The 24,944-nt window shown below is 45.6% G+C and overlaps 1 protein-coding gene across 3 annotated transcripts in view; it reads left to right on the forward strand.

Annotated features, from left to right (window-relative positions):
* Nucleotides 1-24,944, forward strand: part of afap1l2 (actin filament associated protein 1-like 2) — a 304,943-nt gene that overhangs the window by 81,944 nt on the left and 198,055 nt on the right. Inside the window, exon 2 of one of the 3 annotated variants that reach the window (XM_070876591.1) lies at nt 10,777-10,812. The exons of the other annotated variants lie outside the window; for them this stretch is intronic. Within the exon in view, the coding sequence (XP_070732692.1) occupies nt 10,777-10,812 (36 nt within the window). The remainder of the gene's footprint in view (nt 1-10,776; nt 10,813-24,944) is intronic. 3 annotated transcript variants of the gene reach the window in all.

A 24,944-nucleotide genomic window follows, 5' to 3' on the forward strand; every position in this document is an offset into this window, starting at 1 on the left:
GACTTATATAGACTCTGTGAAAGACCTGCTTGTGTGATCTGTTACAGTACCTATCTCTTGAGAACTGGGCTGTAATATCTTTCACAATGCAACAGCCTTTTCTAATGGGACTAATGGTCTGAATAGCAGAATGTTCCCAGCCATGATCTTATTGAATGGTGCAGCAGGCTCGAGGGGCCAAATGGCCTACTCCTGCTTCTATTTCTTATGTTCTTATGTTATAGAGCTGGAGGATGTTACAAAGATAAAGTGAGGCAAGGCTATTAAGAGATTTAAACACAAGGATGAACATTTAAAATGTGAAGCATTGGAGGACAGGGAGCCAATGTAGGTCAGCGAGTGCAGGGTGAGTGGGACTGGTGTGAGATAGAATTCGGCCACCAGAGCTTTGGATGAGCTGGAGTTTACGGAGGGTAACGGATGGGAGGCTGGCCAGGAAGGCATTGGAATTGTTGAGTCTGAAAGTAGCGAAGATTTCAGCAGCAGTTGGGCTGAGGCAGAGGATGCAACGCGCGGTTATGGCGCTGACAGTAGGCGGTCTTAGTGACAGGCAGAATATGCGAACTCAGCTCACCATCAGTTATGATGGTGAGGTTGTGAAGAGTCTGGTTGTACATGAGACAGTGGCCTGGGAGGGATACTGGAATCAGTAGCAAGGGGACAGAGTTTGTGGTGTAGGCCGAACCTGATTAAGTCCCAATGTTTAACTGGGGAAAATTGTGGCCCATCAAGCACTGGATGTCAGACAAGCAATCTGACAACACAGAGGCAGTGAAGGGTTCGAGAGAAGTAGAACTGTGTGTCATCAGCATACATGTGGAATCTGAACCTGATGAAAAGAATTTCTTCACTCAGAGGGTTGTGAATCTTTGCAATTCTCTGCCCCAGAGGGCTGTGGATGCTGAGTCTCTGAATATATTCAAGGCTGAGATAGATAGATTTTTGGAGTCGAGGGAAATCAAGGGATATGGAGATCGGGCAGGAAAGTGGAGTTGAGGTCGATGATCAGCCATGATCTTATTGAATGGTGGAGCAGGCTCGAGGGGCCGTATGGCCCATTCCTGCTCCTATTTCTTACGTTCTTATGACCCCATGTCTTTTGGTGATGTTGCTAAGGGGCAGCACGTAGACGACAGTTTTGATTCCATTAAGAACTACTGCTGTATAAAATATTTCTATACAGATTTATATAGACTCTATGGAAGATCAGCTTGTAGCGGCAGGGATAGTGGTGCATAGGTTGTAATTTACCAAAATTCCCTGGATTCTGGGGAGGTCCCAACAGATTGGAAAACTGCAAATGTAACGCCCCTATTTAAAAAAGGAGGCAGACAAAAAGCAGAAAACTATAGATCAGTTAGCCTAACATCTGTGGTTGGGAAAATGTTGGAGTCCATTATTAAAGAAACAGTAAGAGGACATTTGGAAAAGCAAAATTCAGTCAACCAATAACTAGTGGGGTGCCGCAGGGACATAGACAGGCTAAGTGAGTGGGCAAAAATAGAGTATAATGTTGGAATGTGTGAGGTTATGCACTTCGGCAGAAAAAATCGAGGAGCAAGTTATTATTTAAATGGAAAAAAATTGCAAAGTGCTTCAGTACAGCGCGACCTGGGGGTCCCGGTATATGAAACACAAAAGGATAGTATGCAGGTACAGCAAGTGATCAGGAAGGCCAATGGAATCTTGGCCTTTATTGCAAAGGGGATGGAGTATAAAAGCAGGGAAGTCTTGCTACAGTTATATAAGGTATTGGTGAGGCCACACCTGGAATACTGCATGCAGTTTTGGTTTCCATATTTACAAAAGGATATATTTCTTACGTCTTATGTTCTTATGTGATCTGTTACAGGAACTAGGCTACGATATCTTTCACATGCAGCAGCCTTTTCTGCACTAACGGTCTCAATAGCAGAACGTTCCCAGAGTTAGTGAGCTGGAAACATTTCCAAGTCACAGTTTGTACAGCCTTACTGTCTGTGTCTCAGAGATTCATTATCTGTGCATCAGAGTCTTATACGTGATTGTGATTCACCTTTTTTTCAAACACTGAATGAGTTTCATCTCTATTCAAGATTTGTTATTGTTTTGTTTGTTCTTGTGATGTGGGCAATGCTGGCTATATTTATTACTCATCGCTAGTTACCCTGCCAACTGATTGGCTTGCTCGACTCTTTCAAACGTCATGCAGTGTGGCAGTGGAATCACATGTAGGCCAGACTGGGGTAGGAATGAGTTAGAATTTCAGATCAGTGCCACATGATAGGAGGGGCTTGAAATTGTTGAGTCTGAAAGTAGCGATGCACGATTGAAGGTTTCAGCAGCAAATGAGCTGAGGCAGAGGCGATGTTATGAAGCTGAGAGTAGGCGGTCTTGGTGAAGATGACACCTTGAAATGAACGTACCTGGAAACAAGAAGGAGAATTGATATTCATAGAATCATAGAAATTTACAGCACAGAAGGAGGCCATTTCGGCCCATCATGTCTGCGCCAGCCGACAAACAGCTATCCAGCCTAATCCCACTTCCCAGCTCTTGGTCTGTAGCTTTGTAGGTTATGGCACTTCAAGTGTGCATCCAAGCACCCTTTAAATGTGGTGAGGGTTTCTGCCTCTACCTCCCTTTCAGGCAATGAGTTCCAGACCCCCACCACCCTCTGGGTGAAGAAATTTCACTCATATCTCCTCTAAACCTCTTACCAATTACTTTAAATCTATGGCCCCTGGTTGTTGACCCCTCTGTCAGGGGAAATAGGTCCTTCCTATCCACTCTGGGCCCCTCATAATTCCATGCGCCTCAATAAGATCACCCCTTAGCCTCTTCTGTTCCGAGGAAAACAAACTCAGCCTATTCAATCTTTTCTCATAGCTAAAATTTTACAGACCATGCAACATCCTCATAAATCTCCTCTGTACCCTCTCTAGTGCAATCACATCTTTCCTGTAATGAGGTGACTAGAACTGCATGCAGTACTTTAGCTGTGGCCTATCTAGTGTTTTATACAGTTCAAGCATAACCTCCCTGCTCTTGTATTCTATACCTTGACTAATAAAGGCAAGTATTCCGTATACCTTCTCAACCACCTTATCTACCTGGCCTGCTACCTTCAGGGATCTGTGGACCTACACTTCAAGGTCTCTTTGTTTCTCTACACTTCTCAGTGTCCTACCATTTAATGTGTATTCCCTTGCCTTGTTAGCCCTCATCAAATGCATTACCTCACACTTCTTCGGCTTGAATTCCATTTGGCACTGATCTGTCCACCTGACCAGTTCATTGATATCCTCCTGTAGTCTGCAGCTTTCGTCTTCATTATTAAACACACAGCCTACTTTTGTATCGTCTGCAAACTTCTTAATCATACCCCCTACATTCAAGTCCAAATCATTGATATAAAGCACAAAAAGCAAGGGACCCAGTACTGAGCCCTGCGGAACCCCACTGGAAAACACCTCCCAGTCACAAAAACATCCATCAACCATTATCCTTTGCTTCCTGCCTCTAAGCCAATTTTGGATCCAACTTGCCCCTTTGCCCTGGATCCTTTGGGCTTTTACTTTCTTAACCAGTCTGCCATGTCAAAAGTCTTACTAAAATCCATATACACTACAGCAAACGCACTACACTCATCGACCCTCCGTGTTACTTCGTCAAAAAACTCAAATCAAATTAGTCAGACACCATCTTCCCTTAACAAATCCATGCTGGCTGTCCTTGATTAATCCATGTCTTTCCAAATGAAGTTTTATCCTGTCCCTCAGAATTTTTTCCAATAATTTTTCCATCACCGAAGTTAGGCTGACTGGCTGTAATTACTTGGTCTATCCCTTTGTCCCTTTTTAAACAAAGGTACAACATTAGCAGTCCTCCAGTCCTCTGGCACCACACCTGTAGCCAGAGAGGATTGGAAAGTCAGAGCCTCTGCTATTTCTTCCTTTGCTTCTCAACAGCCTGGGCTACATTTCATCTGAGCCTGGGGAATTATCCACTTTCAAAGCTGCTAAGCCCTTTAACAATTCCTCTCTCACTATGTTTATTTCATCTAATATTTCACACTCCTCCTCCCTGATTGCAATATCTGCATCGCTCCTCTCGTTTGTCAAAACAGATGCAAAGTATTCATTCAGAACCATATCCACATCTTCTGCCTCCACACACAGATTAAAGTTTTGGTCTCTAATAGGCCCCACTCTTTCTGTAGTTATCCTCTTAATGTATTTATAAAACATCTTTGGGTTTTCCTTGATTTTACTTGCCAACATTTTTTCATGCTCTCTCTTTGCATTCCTAATATCCTTTTATATCTGTCATAAACTTCCCTTTTTTTCTTTACCCTCCCTGTATGTCCCTTGACATGCAGGGGGCTCTAGATTTGTTAATCCCACCCTTTTTATTTAAGGGAACATACTTGCTCAGTACCCTCAGAATCTCCTCCTTGTATGCCTCCCACTGCTCTGACACTGATTTACCATCAAGTAGCCATTTCCAGTCCACTACAGCTAAATTACCTCTCAGCTTAGCAAAATTGGCTTTTCCTCAATTGGTTTATCTTTGTCCTTTTCCATAACTACCTGAAATCTAACTGAATTGTGACCACTTCCACTGCTACTCCTTCCACCTGCCCAGCTTCATTCCCTAAAACTAAGTCCAGAACCAGCCCCGCCCTTGTTGTGCTTGCTACATACTGGCTAAAAAGTTCTCCTGAATGCATTTTAGGAATTCCACACCCTCTATACTTTTCACATTCATTTTATCCCAGTTAATATTAGGGTCATTGAAATCCCTCTACTATTACTGCCCTGTAGTTTATGCACTTCTCAGAAATTTGTCTACACATTTGCTCTTCTATCTCCCTCTGACAGTTTGGGGGTCTATAGATCTCTCCTAGCAGTGTGATCGCCCCTTTTCTGTTTTTCAATTCGACCCATATGGCCTCATTTGATCCTTCCAATATATCTTCCCTCTTCACAGCTGTAATTGTTTCTTTAATGAATACTGCAACCCACCCAGCTAACTAATAAATGAGAGCCATTCTTTATAGTACCGCAAATATTGGGGGTATATGAATTGTTTTGCCAATATTAGGGGGATATGAATTGTTTAGCCAGCATGCATTGGGGGCAGTTCAGGTAAGGTTCAGATCCAGGAGGAACTCCTCTTTTCAAATTCATACACGCATTGGGGCACTGACACATACCCACACTTATTATTTGCCATAAGAACATAAGAAATTAGGAGCAGACATAAGCCATTTGGCCCCTTGAGACTGCACCGCCACTCAGTAAGATCATGGCTGATCTGATCTTGTCCCCAACTCCATTTTCCTGCCCGCTTCCCATAACCCTCGATTCAAAAATCTGACTATCTCCGCCTTGAATATACTCAATGACCCAGCCTCCACAGCTCTCTGGGGTAGAAAATTCCAAAGATTCACGACCTTCTGAGAGAAGGAATTCTTTCTCATCTCCATTTTAAATGTGCGATCCCTTATTCTGAAACTATGCCCCCTAGTTCTAGATTCCCCCATGAGGGGAAGCATCCTCTCTGCATCTACCCTGTCAAGCCCCCTCAGAATCTTACACGTTTCACTAAGATCACCTCTCATTCTTCTAAACTCCAGTGAGTATTGGCCCAACCTGCTCAACCTTTCTTCACATGACAACACCTCCATCTCAGGAATCAACATAGGGAACGTTACCTGAACTGCCTCCAATGCATGCTGGCTAAACAATTCATATCCCCCCAATATTTGAGACACTATATAGAATGGCTCTCGCATTGCCTTGGGCAGTTCACTGTTTCTCATTATTTTTCACAATTATCTGAGTTGTGTATCGTGTACTGTACTAAAAATGATGTGTTGGAAAAACAAAAACATATTTGGCAGATGGAGAAATTCCTTGGAATAATTCCTAACAGCAGGATGCCTTGTAACAATTTCATCTGGTTCTCTGACACTGACATTGGTATTTACTGGAATTATTATGAAGACTGCCAATTTGACATTGTAGCTTTCCCCAAACTTCCTAATTGTTGCAACCTCCTCGTATGCTCAGCTCTGTTGTGGCATGAAAGATTTGCAGTCATTTCAAAGAAGTGTGGCAACTTTGCCAAACGCCCAGCAAGATGCAATTATTTTTGTGATGATGGTGGTACTGTCAGATTATTTGCTAACTTCTGGCCTTTTTTCTGATACAATTTGACTTTATGCAACCCATCCATGCAGATAAGTAACATAAGGTCAATTAAATAAATACTGTCCTTCTGGAAAGTATCTCACAAAGTACTCTACTAGAAGGTATGTTCAGTGATTCTGTAACTAGGAGGCGGTTGCACTCAAAGGGAAAAGATAGGACTATAATATCGTAGTATCAATTCTCTGACCCACGCTCCCTTCTAGTGTGGGAGCACTGAATTTACGCTTAGGTTGTAAACAGTAGATTGTAAATAATTTGCTATCAGCATTTATTATCCCATCCACCACCTTAAACATTTGCTCCCTCCAACGTGACTGCAGTGTGTACCCTCTACAAGATGCACTGCAGCAACTCACCACGGCTTCTTCGACAGCACCTCCCAAACCCGCAACCTCTACCACCTAGAAGGACAAGGGAAGCGGGCGCCTGGGAACACCACCACCTCTAAGTACCCCTCCAAGTCACACACCATCCTGACTTGAACACATAATGCTGTTCCTTCATTGTTACTGGGTCAAAATCCTGGAACTCCTTCTCTAACAGCACTGTGGGAGTACATTTACCACATGGACTGCAGCCGTTCAAGAAGACGGTTCAGCACCATCTTCTCAAGGGCAATTAAGGATGGGCAATAAATGCTGGCCTTGCCAGCGACGTGCACATCCCATGAATTAGTAAATAAAACAGGATGCCACAGCACACACAATTGCTTGCATTGGAGCAAATAATTGTTGTAGAAAATTTAAGTAAAGATTACATTTTTTTTGTAAAACTCTAAAACTGTGTTGCAAAAATGCTAAACTTTCCATAGTGACCACCATGGAACAGGAGTTTTGGAGCAGACTGTTTCCTCACAGCTCCAGAAACAAAGGCTGCCTAAAGCCCTCCCACTGTGAAATACTGGCTCTTTACGTTCGAACAATATAAAGGCCTGAAATTCCTGGGATAGGGTGGCAATGTGTTGGTGGACTGCCGGTGAAGGGAGGGGGAAAGATTTGGGACAGGACCTGTGAGGCCTGTCACAAATTCTGGGACGTTTGGGACAGCTCCATCCTACACTTGCTCAGATCGAGAACAGGGTTGGCGTGATGACACAGCCCTGCTTGACCCCGGTCCAGACGTTGATTGGGTCTGTGGTGGATCCGTTGGTCAGGATCACGGCTTGCATGTCGTCGTGGAGCAGGCGGAGGATAGCGACAAACTTTTGGGGACAGCCGAAACGGAGGAGGATGCTCCATAGTCCCTCACGGTTAAGTGTCAAAGGCCTTTGTGAGGTCAAAGAAGGCCATGTACAAGGGTTCCTTGTTCCCTGCATTTCTCTTGCAGTTGTCGCGCTGTGAAGATCATGTCCATTGTACCCAGTAGTGGACAGAATCCACATTGTGCCTCTAGGAGGAGCTCTTCAGCCACAGGGAGAAGACCCTGTGAGGAGGATCCTGTGAGTTGAGGAGGATTCTAGCGATGACTTTCCCAGTGGCCAACAACAGGAAGATTCCTCTGCAGTTGCCGCAGTCGGACTAGGGCACTGACCACCTCGAGTCTCGTTGCCGAGAGCATGCAGAAAACAAGCACAGGCAATGGAAGGAGCGTGCGGAAAACCAGACTCCCCACCCACCCTTTCCTTCAACGACTGTCTGTCCCACCTGTGACAGAACTGTAATTCCTGTATTGGACTGTACAGTCACTTGACAACTCACTTTTAGAGTAGAAGCAAGTCTTCCTCGATTTCGAGGGACTGCCTATGATGATGATGATGATGATGGCATTTGCTCACAAATGGGCCTCATCAGGAAAAACATAAGCTTCTAAACCAAACTAAAGAGGAAAGGAACCAGATGGTGCTGCTTCTGGCTAAAGTTATGGGTGGGCTCCACGCGGATACAATCCACTGCTGTGGAAGGCAGTAGTGCCTCTTCTTCCTATCCATTTCCATCCTTTGGGTGGAATCATTTTCTTGATAAAAGATTAAGGTTGTGTCAGTTATTAATTTGGGATCTCTGGTTCCTTGCTTGTAGAATTATTCAGGGATGCAGATGTACAGCCACCAATAGTAACATTTCAAAATTAGGGATCTCATCCAGTCTGTGGATGTAGGGAGTGTGATATTGAGACATGTGTGAGGACATAGAAACAGAGAAACATAGAAAATAGGAGCAATAGTAGGCCGTTCAGCTCTTCAAGTCTGCACCACCATTCAATATGATCATGGCTGAGCCTCTATCTCAACACCATATTCCTGCTTTTTCCCCATAGGAATGTAGACTTGGTTGTGCACCAGAGCAGGTCTTTCCATTCTTTGTGTACTAAACAGCCAAAAGTATTCTTTACACTTCTATCTCAATCTTTCTTTTGTATCTCTTCAACCATTGTTATACATGATTCTCATCTGGGAAAATACTGTACAGTATGTGCAAAGTGCAGTCAGCATTTACAATTGTACAGTATTTGAACAGGGTGAGAAGAGATTTACTCGAATGGTATCAGGGATGAGGAACCTCAGTTATGTGGAGAGACTGGATGAAGTTGATCCCTTTATAGCAGAGAAGGTTAAGAGAACATTTTATGAAATGTTCAAAATCGTGAATGGTTTAGATAGAATAAATAAGGAGAAACTGTTTCCACTGGCAGAAGAGTCAGTAACCAGTGTACACAGATTTAAGGTGATTAGCAAAATAACCATAGGCAATATGAGGAAAACATTTTTTACGCAGCGAGTTGTTGTGACCTGGATTGCTCTGCCTGAAAAAACAGTGGAAGCAGATTCAATAGTAACTTTCAAAGGGAATTGAATAAATACTTGAAGGGAAAACATTTACAGGGCTATGGCAAAAGAGCAGGGGAGTAGGATTAATTGACGACATCTCATCCTCATAGCAGTCCCTCGAAATCGAGGAAGACTTGCTTCCATTCTAAACGTGAGTTCAAAGGTGACTGAACAGTCCAATACAGGAACTACAGTTTCTATCACAGGTGGGACAGACAGTGGTTGAAGGAAAGGGTGGGTGAGACTGGTTTGCCGCACGCTCCTTCCGCTGCCTGCGCTTGTTTTCTGTTTGCTGTCGGTGACGAGACTCGAGGTGACTACATCTACCAAAGGGCCAAATGGCCTACTTCGCTGCTGTCTCATTCTATGGGCCCGAGTTTGGTGAAACCTAAGTTCCGCCTATGTACCGTTGAAAGGACCGCTAAGATCCTGACGGTACCTTGGGTGGAAGATTCATGAAAAAATGTGGGGACAACTGCCCAGCGGCAAAAATGGGCCTTGCACGCTGATTCTGGGCGGCAGTGGGCGGTAGGTCCCATTCTGGTCGGCAAATGCGATCCTCGGCAAATTACCGCCGAGGATGGAGTCGGGCCCAGGGAGGGGGGAATGGGGAAATTAAAACATTTTCGAAACAAAAAAACCCCACCAGAAATACTTCAGGGGACCCCATCGACCTAAATCCCTGCAAAAGAAAGAAAGAAAAGAAGTGCACTAACCTTTTCTTGCAGGTCTTCATACTTACCGTCTGGGTAAGACCTGCCTCCATGTGGCGATCTCTTCTGCTGCTGGAGCGGAGGACCGCCCGGACCAAACTGGGGACTCAGCGGGCGGGAGGACTTTTGTGTGCGTTGCATGCTGGCACACGCCAGCGGTCTTCTCTCCCTGCCGGCATGAGGGCCTGACTAACTCGCTCGGAGGGGAGAGTACCCAGAAAACATCGAGACCGCCGAGAAAACTCGGCGGCAGCCTCCGGTAAGTTGACCAAACCTGGGCCCATTATGATTCTACAATTATTCTGATGGCATTACAGCACGTATGTTCAGTTAAAAGTTCCCGAGACATGGTGATGGTTGACTTATGTTTGTGTGTGTGTGTAATTATGGCTATAATAAAAAAGCTTATTATACATAATTTACAATAACAGCAAATGTCATTCTGCTCTTTACCACAATTTATTCCTGTGGGATACAATAAATAAAGGTTATTTTCCAATTCCAATGTTCAGAAAAGTTTTATTCCCAATAAAACATCGTTAAAGATTTCCTGAATGAATTGCCCCTGTTGCTTACAATACAGAAAGTACAGTGAATGTAACTCAGGAACGTGGTCGATAATACTGCTTGGTTCATGCCTACTTATTGCAGCTACTGATAGATCAGTCCGTGTCCTCTCATCTGCAATGGAATCAAGCTTGGGTAAATCAATTTTAACTAAAAAAAAACATGGGATAAGAATGGTGTAAAATTAACAGCTTGGCAGATGCATCTGAACAACATGCACATATTAGTAAATCACATGCTTTCAGGATCTGTGTTTTTAGATTTTATAGAGTAGCACAAGAATTCCTGTGTAATTTTATGCAAACATAACGTGGAGGTAGCAGGGCCTCGGGAAAGTGGCAGAGTGATGCACAGTCGGGTCAGCCCAACATACTGGACACCGTGTGTTACAAATGGCTCCTGTTTTATGAGCTAACAATAAATACTGCATGAAAACGCTGGCGAGGGAGTTATTCTTGTCTGGGAAGAGGATTCGCATGACCGTAGAATCATAAATAGCTCAGCAAAGCTTTCCCTTCTCTATGTTCTTCCTCAGGCCACAGAACAATCCGCCAACCAAGAGGGCAGACAGGTAACCCCAGCCTCAGATTTTGGCCAATAACCCTCTTTTTCCATTTGGCAGCATGTTTACTGCAATGGAACAGATTACTCGCGGATTCTGATTTTTTTCTTCAAACTATTTATTTTTATTTGCTCTGCCCCTCAGGGGAAATGCATGGCCTCTACTTGGCCCCGTCCCAATGGCACAGCTGAAATCCAGAATTCACTGAGTCTATCATTTTTTTTAAAGCAAGCTCTGTTACACAACTGACTGATTGTAATGGCAAAAATGATTAAATTACTAATAGGGAGGAGAGGTGAAACGTCATGGATTATACAGAATTAATATGGTAAAAAGCAACAAGTATGGAAAACATAAGAACATAAGAAATAGGAGCAGGAGAAGGCCACACGGCCCCTTGAGCCTGCTCCGCCATTTAATATGATCATGGCTGATACGATCATGGACTCGGGTCCACTTCCCTGCCAGCTCCCCCTAACCCCTTAATCCCTTATTGTTTAAGAAACTGTCTATTTCTTAAATTTATTCAATGTCCCAGCTTCCACAGCTCTCTGAGGCAGTGAATTCCACAGATCCACAACCCTCTGAGAGAAGACATTTCTCCTCGTCTCAGTTTTAAATGGGCGGCCCCTTATTCTAAGATTATTCTTTCTAGTTCTCGTCTCCCCTATCAGTGGAAACATCCTCTCTGCATCCACCTTGTCAAGCCTCCTCATAATCTTATACGTTTCGATAAGATCACCTCTCATTCTTCTGAATTCCAATGAGCAGAGGTCCAACCTACTCGACCTTTCCTCGTAAGTCAACCCCCTCATCTCTGGAATCAACCTAGTGAACCTACTCTGAACTGCCTCCAAAGCAAATGTACCCTTTCATAAATATGGAAACCAAAACTGCACATGGTATTCCAGGTATGGCCTCACCAATACCCTGTACAACTATAGCAAGACTTCCCTGCTTTTATACTCCATCCCCTTTGCAATAAAGGCCAAGATTCCACTGTTGCTCATCTCAAGGCAGGACACTTGCAGGACTTTTCTCAAACATTTTTTAACAACATCTGTTACTACATTTACTGTAGCCAAAGAATTAGCTGCAGTTAATCAGATTTTATTTACAATTCTGCTCTCAAGCTTTCAGCTCTACAACTAAGGTAGAGCTGATAAGGTGTACAAGGTGTGCATTATCAGGTTTTCCACTGCTCAAGATGTCTAGTAATTTGTCTCTACATCATGAGAGAGATACCAGTTTATTGGCACTGTATACTGGCACAAAGGAGGAGAAATTCAACTCAGCTGGCTATTTTATACCTGAAAAACAGGCGATCACGAGCTGAAAATTGGGCAAGACGTGGAGAGGGACAGGACCTGTGCTGCCCCTTAGATGCCCAAAGTCCATGTCATATGAAATTCAGGTGGGCCTGTAAATGGGCAAGCAGACCAGCTGGCTGAAACAGGCGTAGTGGTGTTTAAATATGCAAATTGGGGTCCTTAGATGGCTGTAGGAGCCCGATTGTAAATGTAAGGCACAACAAATTGCATTTATCTAGCACCTTTAACAAAGTAAAATGTCCCAAGGTCTTTTGCAGGAGTGATTATCAGACAAAATTTGACACCAAGTCACATAACGAGATATTAGGACAGGTGACCAAAAGCTTGGTCAAACAGGTAGGTTTTAAGGAGGAGAGCGAGGAGGAAATTCCAGAGCTTCGGGCCTAGGCAGCTGAAAGCACGGCCGCCAATGGTGGAGCAAAGAAAATTTGGGATTCACAAGATGCCCGAATTGGAGGAGTGCACCGATCTTGGAGGGTTGGAGAAAGTTACAGAGTTAGGGAGGGGCAAGGCTGTGGAGAGATTTGAAAATTTTAAAATCAAGGTGTTGCCAGACTAGGAGCCAATGTAAATCAGCGAACACAGGGGTTATGATGTCTGTAATGTACCTATGAATGACTCCACGAGGCAAATGTGTTGTACTCAAACTGTAGTGACCTTGGTCCTTTATTCGTAACTCCAGAGTGAGACAGTGGCATGGTGGCTCCCCTTTTATACAGCCCCTGCCACCAGGGCAGGAAACCCTGGTCTCCACCAGTTGCACCCTCTAGTGGTGCCAGTATGTATATACACAGTGTAAACCTTATTTATAGTACATCAGGTAAACAAGTCTCCATCTTATGCAACTATACAGTGACTACACAGAGAGTATATCTATAGTCTGCATATATAACAGGGGTGATGGGTGAATGAGACTTGGTGCAAGTTAGAATACGGGCAGCAAAGTTTTGAATGAGCTGAAGTTTATGGAGGGTGCATCGAATGCTGAAAAATTTCTAGTACTAATGATAAACCTAAAACTAAACAAATAAATGTCCATAGCCACAAAACAGTTCTTCTCTTGAAGTAAATCATATTTCCTCACTGAACTAAGATGTAACTTTGTATTTCATTTGGTGCTAAATATACTACGTAATACCAGTTACAAAGTTGACAATAAATAATCATTGATGCCCATAGGAGTGTGACAATATACATATGAATCTGTAAACAAACATCCAGCTAGCTTTTTTTTCTATTCATTCATGGGATGTGAGTGACCCTGGCAAGGCCAGCATGTATTGCCCATCAAGGTGGTAGTGAGCCACTTTATACAAGACCATTTCAGAGGGCAGTTACAAATCAACCACATTGCTGAGAGTCTGGAGTCACATATAGGCCAGACCCAGTAAGGACAGCACATTTCCTTCTCCTAAAGGACATTAGTGAACCAGATGGGTTTTTTCAGCAATCCTATGGTTTCATGCTCACCATTACTGATAGCTTTTTATTACAGATTTATTTAATTCAATTTAAATTCAACAGCTGCCATGGTGGGATTTAAACTCATGTCTTTGGATTATTAGTCCAGGCCTCTGGATTACTAGTCCAGTAACATAACCACTATACTACTGTACCCATGGATATACAGCTGGCTATATTTGTCTAGTACAGAATACAAGACAAATGCAGAGTATACTTAAAAGTTCTCTTCTTGATTGATGAGCATTGACTGGAATATGGCTTCTTTATGATTATTCATCACAACATAACTCAGTCAGAGCAGATAGAAGTAAAAAGCCCTCTTGGGCTGTAGTATATTTTCTATATTAACATAAAATGTTAAACCTGTGAAAAGTTGATGAATTTAGGGGTATCATTTGCAAATCAACTGAGCAAATATCTACAGGGCACTAGAAATAAACATTAGCCAAATGGCAATGTAGGAAATAAAAACTGCGGCAACAATTTTCCTGTCTTTCAGTTGAACTGCTGCTAAAGGGACAACCAATGTGCCTATAGAACCAGTGTACTACTACAGCAATAGATTGTAGGTTTATATGTTGGAACATCTGATAACTTAAACAAACATGGTCAGTTAACATGGTCAATAATGATACCTATGTTTGTTGAAAATGTATTGGGGTAGAAATTCGGTACCGCCCATTTTGAGGCGATAATGGCGACGGGAAATGGTTTGCGTCTGCAATCACAAATTTCATCAAGTGGGCCCTGAGTGTGGAGCTGAGCACTAAGGGAGGCGTTGCACACCTCTTTTAGGGCGCTAAGCTGGCTGAGCAACTGAAAAACCGAGCTAAAGAGCCGGCCTTGGAGTGAACTAAGAGAAGCTTCCCTGGGAATAAAAAAAATCGGCAACAAAGCCACCAAAACATTCCCAATACCGTACTGATCCACATAAAAATAAATCACAAACATTTAAAAGTTAAAAACAATCACACTTACCTCAGGTAGACATTCCTTCCCTCAATGCCGCCGGTAATGCTCGGACCGCCCGCATTCCCAGGCGGTCCCACTAGGGCGCGCTACGAGGCGCTATGGGTCCCCTAGAAAACAAATCTCTAAACAGTGTCGCAACCAGAGGTATTACACAACAGCTCTCCTCTCCCAAGCGGTACTGCTCCGCGCCCCCACAAAACCGATGCTGAACTTCCCGGCGGGGCGCTGGAAGCTGGCTGCCCACCGTGAAATGATTTCTGCTGCCATTACCGGCTCTCTGGGGCACAAACAGAAGCGGCAACAGACCGAATTTGCACCACATTGTATTTTACTGAAATTAAAAGGCGACTTCAAATAATAACTTGAGCCAGTGCCAATAATTATGTTCACTATGGAAATCAATATTATGTATAATAAATCATTTTCACTTAACATTAGCCTGCTAAATATGTAGATTGATTAAACATTGACTTTTAATCCGTGGCAGCATTCGTGAGTTGCATTTAAATCACGCAGAGGGTGACCAAAACATGAAGCGGGTTAACCAGGAAGGGCAATTGAGACCAGGACAGTGGGATCATTCAAGGAACAGCTCGATGTTGTAATGGAAATACAGCGATATCGGCATTCTGGAAGGATGAAATCAACGGGTCAAAGAGCCTTCCTCATCCAAATCTATTGTCTGATCTCGTGTCATGAGGAAACTGTAATACCAATTCAATTTCCGCTGCAAAGACAAATGCTAAAGTGATATTGGTACATGGTTTTGCAAATCTTGATGAGGTTTGAATGCATTTTGAGAAAACTGTAGCAAGCATTTGAAGGCAAGTCTGAGTGTTTCCCCCTCAGTGGTAGGAAAGCCACGCCAAAGGTTTTCCACTTAAGACCAAGTCCGTGTTTTGGAGTAGAATGTCTAGTTTTGTCCAGAAGTAATGGACTAATAAGATATAGATACCAGGGTTTCTGGATCCCAATACCTTATGAAGACACTGCTCCCTCCCCTTGTGGTCATTGTTTAAAAGGTAAGACCATGGCCATTGTGTATGTCAGGCCAAATTACACCACTTCTGTCCCCACACCTTTCCTCCTGAAGATGGCATTATTTTTGTTTCCTGGATCACTGCAACACAGAGATAACATAAATATTAATAGCTGGGAATACGTTCGCCTTGGTAACCATTTCAGGTGGTAACTTGCAGTGTCAGCTGTGGTTCAGTTGGTAGCATCCTCACCTCTGTGTCAGAAGGTTGTGGGTTCACAGTCCCACTCTAGAGATCTGAACACAGGAATCTAGGCTGATATTCCAGTGCAGTACTGAGGGACTGCTGCACTGTCAGAGGTGCCGCCTTTCAAATAAGATGTTAAACCGAGGCCCTGTTTGCTCTTTCAGGTGGCCGTATGCTACGATTTCAAAGAAGAGCAGGTGAATTATCCCTGGTGTCCTGGCCAATATTTATCCCACTACCAACATCACTAAAAAACAGATTATCTGGTCGTTGCTGTTTGTGGGAGTTTCTCTGCACAATTTGGTAGCTGCATTTCCTACATTTCAACAGCGACACTTCAAATAGAAGTTAATTGGCTGTAAAGCGCTTTGCGACGTCTGGTCATGAAAAGCACTATTTATTTTTCAAATCTTTCTTTTACTCTAACTACCTCAACAAAATTCTCAAGGATTTTAGACCTAGCCATCTCCAAGGAACGTGAACAGTAAAAAAAAATAATTAAATATTATGATTCAACTGACATCAGCTCTTGAAAAGATTAATACAAATTATCAACCAGCATTACACAGTATTTATCCAAATACATCTCAATTTGAACTAATTTTAAAATTCAGTATTTGGGGGCTGAGTTCAGTGCTCAATTCCACCAAGCAGAGTCCATAAAATGAAAGCTATGATGTAGAACAGACTCTCTCTATAATGTCTGTGTACACTTAAACTGCTGAAAAATTTTAGTTGATGCCTAAATATTTTATACACGCCTCTAGAGAATTTGAGTCACTACTCTCAGTCAGATATTTTTGGCTGTGAGAAATTCCCTAAATTGAGATGTATACACAATGATTAGACTTGCCCATTAGCAAAGGTGGAAGAGGAAAAAGACGTGAGTGTCACTATTGACCATTTACTGAATGTTTTCAATCCGTACAAAACTGATACCAACAAGTTTTTTTTTCATATTAAACTAATTTGCAAACAAATTCACAAAGTGGAGGTGAGGGGGTGGCGGTTAATTCATTTTACACCATTCCATGGGATGGATGATGGGGCTCTGCTGGCATAGTAGTGATCAAGAACTCGACATGTGGTTTATTCTATATTATACATTAAAGATAATGCACAAGCTAATCATAGAATGTTTGTGATTAGGCTTCAATTGAAGGAGAACTAACTGTTGCTTACATGCTCCTGGGAATAAACATTATGAACACACATTGATGCGTACACTTGCAGTAATATATAATTTTTGCTTGCTAGCTACTTGCTAAGCAACAAATAAAATGAAATTTGCAAATTGACTTTGAGTTCACTTCATTCTCACAGCAGGTCAATTTCTATCATATGTCCTACCCACATATAGCTGTCCAACATAATTGCTCACCTTGCCCTTGACTTCAAATCAGACACAGTTTTCTTTATGTCCCTCCAAGTACAGTGGGTTGTGGAAACCACATTGATTGACTCCCAACTTGTTGGATCCTCTGTTTTTACTGGGAGTTGCTTTCCTGATCGGTATTTCCCCAATTTCCTCCTGCCGTCCACTATAATTTTAAGATCCTTTCAAATTTCTCATCCTTATTTTCAAATCCCTTCATGGCCTCACCCCTCCCTATCTCTGTGACCTCCTCCAATCCCTCAACCCCCCGAGATGTCTGCGTTCCTCTAATTCTGCCATTGTTGGCCGTGCCTTCTGTTATCTAGGCCCCCAAGCTCTGGAACTCCCTGCCTAATCCTCTCCGTCTCTCTACCTCTCGTTCCTACTTCAAGACACTCCTTAAAACATATCTCTTTGACCAAGCTTTTGGTCACCTGCGCTAATTTCTACTTGTGCAGCTCGGTGTCAAATTTTTTTATCTCATAAGACTCCTGTGAAGTGCCTTGGGACATTTCGCTACATTAAAGGCACTATATAAATACAAGTTGTTGTTGTTATGCCATAGGTGCTCAGATTTGCACACTTGAAGATTGACATGCTTAGCATTATTCGTGGCCCTTACAATTCTATTAAGGCGGTGAACGTGTAACCCTGCAGCATTGTTGTAGATTTTTTCTGATTGCTTAGCATTCAAGCTGCAAGAATATGCTGTCAGTAAAACCTGTGGGTTCCTGTGAATGCACTTATATTAAGAAATAAACTAATTGCACGTATAGCCAGAACACTAAGAGCAAGTTAAAACTTGGCAGTAAATCTTTTTCTGAAGTGTATAATATTTGTGAAATTAATGGCTAGCTTAAGAGCTAAACTCGAAATATATTTAATTGCATTTTAGTACAGTTTGGGTTAAGGCTGTGAGAGCTGGCTGTCGGTTATGATATTACAAAGGAAACTACTTATTTTTGGCAACATGTGCATGAGAAAACTTGTAAGTTACATGAAGAGATGGGATCATCTAACAGTCCAGTCAAAACATGAAAACATTCCAATAACAAAACAAAATTAAAATACTTCGGACAGCCAACATGTACAAACTATGCAAAAGGAATTAAACATGTATTCAGTCAGAAGCCTCCAGGTGGAAGAAAGACTGATGTAAACATTGAGCACATTTTTTTGTGGATAGCTTTAACAAGACACATTTAACCCTGTTGTCTAAATGGTGCCAAACTGGAATAACGTCATAAAGATCGCATCGGCCTGATAGTGCTGGGCAGTGAAGAGGAGGAAGGGGAGGAGGAGGAAGAATGTTTCTTTAAACATGGAAAAATGTCATGTTGATATTTTTATTTGTTGACTATTTCTTTGTTGAGAAGAAAGTATTTAATTGTTGAGAAGCTGAAATTGTTATGAATGCAAACCACTCAACGCATTCCAGATATCAAATTAATTTTATTGTGGAAAGAACAGCTGTTCATTGTGGAAAATGATCAGCCAGCATTCATAAACTTATACTGACATAAACATCATTCCATTATTAACATGCATGTTATGATTAAAAATCCAAAGTATGCACACTTCACAAATTTTGAATACTGTATCCCTTCTCTAAATGTTTATGGGTTACAATAAAGAGGTTTACTTCACACAGCAGATGAATATCCTGTTTACAAGTAGCAAGAGTTGTAGAGAAGAAAGAAAGAAATACTTGGATTTATATAGCACCTTTCACGACCACCGGGTGTCTCAAAGCGCTTTACAGCCAATTAAGTACTTTTTGGACGTGTAGTCACTGTTGTAAGTAGGAAACGCGACAGCCAATTTGTGCACAAGCAAACTCCCACAAACAACAATGTGATAATGACCATTACACATCAATTTATGTGCGCTGCATTGTTCTAAGTACTAAATAATTGAAGTGGTCTGCCCTCACCCTTACTGATCTTCTTTACAATTGTTCCTTATACATTTTAAATCGTAGTTATACATTTTACTTTGTATGTGTGTGGAAATATTTTTAAACTAAGGCAGTTGCCCTAAAGAGAAGAATTTCCGACAAAGGGGAATCAATGTTTGTAGTTATCAGCTTCTTTATATTTTGAATTTGATTTTATTCTATATTTTTAGCACTTAGACACTTAAATTAAGATTTTCTATATCAGCACACCTGACGTACGCTGGAAGCACAATCAGAAGGCCAACCCTCTCCCCCACCATACCTTCTCCCCCCAGCCCGTGACTTTCTAGCTATTAATTCTAACAGATAGAAACTCATGGACTGGGGATGCACAAATTCCCATTTTGTACTTCTGGTGTGTGTCAGATGTGCTGAAGGGGAAAATCTCTCCTTTCTAATCTAAACAGATACCAGAGTGGGGCAAGCTTAGTCTACTGTCTTAGATTGCTACAGGGGCAATGCAAATGAAGCACGTTCTCCATACATATCATACATAACAAAAAATAAATGAGACAGCCTTCTATGTAGAGTATAAATGACTGAGACCCAGTGTAATTGGTCAGAAGGAAGAGTTAGTGTGTGCATTTAAACAACACTGAAGAAAAATAGGGATTCCCCGGTACTTCAAAAGGAAGGAAAAGATTCAGCAACAAAAAGCAAGGTTTAGCTGAAAGCCATGTTCCGTTCCTCTAATATTCTCCTTGTGCTGCTCATTCCCTGAAGGTGATGAGTGGTGATGTGGTATAGGTCCACAGGCACTTGCAGCTGTTCAGCAATGTGTCGAAATGGTCGTGAATGAAGCCAAGCATGAGTGCTGGCAAGTTAATCCAATATTGGCACAGTTGATCCTGTCCTCACCCAACATGTACACAAGCACTTCCCAGCAGGGCTGACCAAATAGCAATCAAGAGCATTCCTTTCTCTCGCTCACAGATGTCAACTGTGGCGTTTCCACTTCGAACCTGAGCTTGGGGAACTCAGCACAGACCAGATATTGAACCTGGTACCTCCCTGTCAGTATCACATCAAAAAGTGCAATTACCCACTAAGTCATTCAGGCAGTTGAGACTTCTCAGAATTACATTGGTGCCATCATAGACCTGATCTGCAAACAGAAGTGTCATTGACCAGAATTGCTATTGAAGTCGAAATCTTTTGTTTTTTTAAATTTCTTTTAAAATGTGGGCAATGCTTGATTTATTGCCCATCCCTAGTTTCCAATAACAGTGGTTGCTTTCTTGGCAACTTCAGAGACCATTAAGAGTCAACCACATATTGTGGGACTGGAGTCAAACCCATTTCTTCCAACAAACATTACATCATTTACACTGAGCATCATCTCTCCCTTCACCTCCTAGAGGAGGCACATTCCTGCAGATAAAACTTCTTCAAAGACAATAGCACTTAGAGATGACTCTTTGTCATACATGGGTATTTGAGCAAAACTCCAGAATAGTAATCCATGAGTGTACTCTACCATGCTCAAGTCTGACTGATTATACTGCACAGGGTCTAAGCAGGGCAGTGTTCCATTTAGTAATTGATCAGTTTATGCACGTAATAACAGTAACTGAACGTCAATGCAATTCATTGCACATGAAGCACTTTAGGACTTCTTTTATAAGATGTCCATTGGTGCTATGTTAATGCAAGTCATTTCATTTTTTTTCATATAACCTTCAATGCCATTGTTATTCAGATTTTCATCTTTTTTTTTAAAATTATGCTTTTTTGTTCCTGAAGTCCTGACTCATGTCAGGACATACCAAGCCTGAAACCTTGGACTTTCCTGTCGGACGTGACACAGCATTATACCAGATGCGGATTTGCCCGCTCAGTCATCTGGGAAGATCCGGCTCCTGCCTGGAAGAGTTACTGGCAACATATTCACTATCATTTGATGACCGTCTATGACACATCACACAATACATGAAACAGCTGTTTCTCCCTCCATTCAGGCCATCACATGTTGCCAACATTCTTCACAGTTTCTGCCACTACCTCTCGACTATTCAACCTGGAGTGCTAACTAGTGGGCTACCATTTCTACCAGCCCCTCAACTCTTTCTCATGTTTACTTACATAACACGAGTCACTGCATCCCAAGTAGGTAACTGTAAGTAAAACACTTTGGGGCATTTCTGAGAGACGTGTTAGGGCACTATATAAATACAGGTTGAACCTCCCTTATCCGGAGCTCCCTTATCTGGAATCACCCCTCATCCAGAACCACTCCTGGCCACCAGGTGGCGCAAGCACAGAACTCCGACATGAACAAATTGAAGTCCTTCCTTGCTGCCGACTTCCGCAATCGCTGGCCTGACCCTGCGATCCACCGCCCTGCCCCCCCCCCCACCCCCACCCCCCATGATCTCTCTGCCACCCTCCCAGTCCCTAGCCAGCCAGCCCCGATATCCTCTTCCACAGTACTTGTCCAATTTAACATGACCACCCCTCGTCTGGAAAAATCCCTTATCCAGAACAGGCCAGATCCCAAGGGTTCTGGATAAGGGAGGTTCAACCTGTACATGTTTTTCTTTTCAAGTCTTTTAATAATAACCAATCCACTCCAATACGCTTTCTGCTGTACTTTGACTCTCCTTCACACTGTCAGCTTTTGCTCCTCTCTTTCCTTGGCTCTTAAAGTATAATCTCAGCATTGTTTTCATAAAACTCTGGCACCCCCACCTCAACATATACATCTCACAGTTTTGCCCTTTATTTCCACACTTTGGGCCCAAGTTTCCACACGCGCCTAGAACGGCGCAGTCCCGACCTGGACGCCCGTTTTTCGCGCCACAAAGTGCGCCTAAAAAAAATCCTCGGTATTCTCCACCTACTTGCAGGTCCTCTGGTCCTCGGCGCAGCCAGCACGAGCTGTGGGGGGGCGGAGCCATGACCCTGCGCTGAAAACAGTGCCGGGACCTCTGCACATGCGCGCTACAGTCGGCACGCAAGTGCAGTAGCTCCAGGCGCCGAACTGTGTGGGAGGGGCCCGAAGCACACAGCCCCTAGCCCTGGCCCAATGGCCTCACTGGGGCTGCGTGAATAAGGCTCCTCCCACGGCCAGCTCCTGCTCCCGCCCCCCCCCCCCCGACCAGACCCGACACCCGGGCCCCCCCCCCTCCCCCGCCTCCGGACCAGACCAGACCCGACACCTGCACCCCGCCCCCCCCTGCCTCCAGACCAGACCCGACACCCGCTCCCCCCCCCCTGCCTCCGGACCAGACCAGACCCGACACCCGCTCCCCCCCCCCCTGCCTCCGGACCAGACCAGACACCCGCTCCCCCCCCCCTGCCTCCGGACCAGACCAGATCCGACACCCGCTCGCCCCCCCCCCTGCCTCCGGACCTGACCCGACACCCGCTCCCCCCCTGCCTCCGGACCAGACCAGATCCGACACCCGCTCCCCCCCCCTGCCTCCGGACCTGACCCGACACCCGCTCCCCCCCCCCTGCCTCCGGACCTGACCCGACACCCGCTCGCCCCACTGCCTCCGGACCAGACCAGACACCCGCTCCCCCCCCCTGCCTCCGGACCAGACCAGATCCGACACCCGCTCGCCCCACTGCCTCCGGACCAGACCAGACACCCGCTCCCCCCCCCCTGCCTCCGGACCAGACCAGATCCGACACCCGCTCCCCTCACCCCGCCCCCCCCCCGCCTCCAGACCAGACCCGACACCCGCTCCCCCCCCCCCTGCCTCCGGACCAGACCAGATCCGACACCCGCTCCCCTCACCCCGCCCCCCCCCGCCTCCAGACCAGACCCGACACCCGCTCCCCCCCCCCCTGCCTCCGGACCAGACCAGATCCGACACCCGCTCCCCCCCCCCCCTGCCTCCGGACCAGACCAGACCCGACACCCGCTCCCTCCCCCCCTGCCTCCGGACCAGACCCGACACCCGCTCCCTCCCCCCCTGCCTCCGGACCAGACCCGACACCCGCTCCCTCCCCCCCTGCCTCCGGACCAGACCAGACCCGACACCCGCTCCCTCCCCCCCTGCCTCCGGACCAGACCCGACACCCGCTCCCTCCCCCCCTGCCTCCGGACCAGACCAGACCCGACACCCGCTCCCCGCCCCCCCCTGCCTCCGGACCAGACCCGACACCCGCACCCCGCACCCCACTGCCTCCAGACCAGACCCGACACCCGCTCCCCCCCCCCCCTGCCTCCGGACCAGACCAGACCCGACACCCGCACCCCGCACCCCACTGCCTCCAGACCAGACCCGACACCCGCTCCCCCCCCCCCTGCCTCCGGACCAGACCAGACCCGACACCCGCACCCCGCACCCCACTGCCTCCAGACCAGACCCGACACCCGCTCCCCGCCCCCCCCTGCCTCCGGACCAGACACGACACCCGCTCCCCCCCCCCCCTGCCTCCGGACCAGACCAGATCCGACACCCGCTCCCCTCACCCCGCCCCCCCCCGCCTCCAGACCAGACCCGACACCCGCTCCCCCCCCCCTGCCTCCGGACCAGACCAGATCCGACACCCGCTCCCCTCACCCCGCCCCCCCCCGCCTCCAGACCAGACCCGACACCCGCTCCCTCCCCCCCTGCCTCCGGACCAGACCAGACCCGACACCCGCACCCCGCACCCCACTGCCTCCGGACCAGACCCGACACCCGCTCCCCCCCCCCCCCTGCCTCCGGACCAGACCAGACCCGACACCCGCTCCCCGCCCCCCCCTGCCTCCGGACCAGACACGACACCCGCGCCCACCCCCCCCTGACTGACCCGACTCGACCCGCGCTCCTGTTCCTGCTCCCCGCCTCCCCGACTGGACCCGACCCGACCTGCACTCCCGTCCCCCGACCCGACCCGGCTCCCGCTCCCGGACTGGATCCGACCTGACCTCCCCCCCTCCCTCTCTCTCTCTCTCTCTCTCTCTCCCTCCCCCCCTCCCTCTCTCTCTCTCCCCCCCTACCTCTCTCTCTCTCCCCCCTCCCTCTCTCTCTCTCCCCCCCTCTCTCTCTCCCCCCCTCCCTCTCTCTCTCTCTCCCTCTGCCCCCCTCCCTCTCTCTCTCCGCCCCCCCCTCTCTCCGCCCCCCCCTCGCTCTCTCTCTCTCTCCGCCCCCCCTCCCTCTCTCTCTCTCTCTCTCTCTCTCTCCACCCCCCCTCCCTCTCTCTCTCCCCCCCTCTCTCTCCCCCCCCTCTCTCTCCCTCTCTCTCTCTCTTTCCCCCCCCCAACCCGAACCGAACCTCCCCTCCCCGACCCGACCCAACCCAACCCAACGCCACCTACCTGTAAATCTGGTGCTGGGGACGGGTCTTGCCCGAAGTCTCGGGCCAGCCCGTTCAGCCTTCGGTCCCGAAAGGCCTGCCTGAAGCACTTTCACACAGGTAGGAAGATGGTTTATTTAATCTTTTCTTTGCTTATAAATGTTTATTCAGGTTGGATTTATTTGTATAATATTTGTATAAGTATAAATAAGGATTTATTAATGAGTTCCGTTCCCCCCCCCCACCTCGTTCTGGACGCCTAATTTGTAACCTGCGCCTGATTTTTTAATGTGTAGAACAGGTTTTTTCAGTTCTACAAAAATCTTCACTTGCTCCATTCTACTTTAGTTTGGAGTACGTTTTCACTGTGGAAACTTTCAAATCAGGCGTCAGTGGCCGAACACGCCCCCTTTTGAAGAAAAAATTCTGTTCCAAAGTGGAACTGTTCTACCTGACTAGAACTGCAGAAAAAAAAATGTGGAGAATTGCGATTTCTAAGATAGTCCGTTCTCCACCAGTTGCTCCTAAAAATCAGGCACAAATCATGTGGAAACTTGGGCCCTTAGTTCCCAACTTGGCAGAAC

Source organism: Pristiophorus japonicus, chromosome 3, assembly GCF_044704955.1.
Source record: "Pristiophorus japonicus isolate sPriJap1 chromosome 3, sPriJap1.hap1, whole genome shotgun sequence".
NCBI lineage: Eukaryota > Metazoa > Chordata > Chondrichthyes > Pristiophoridae > Pristiophorus > Pristiophorus japonicus.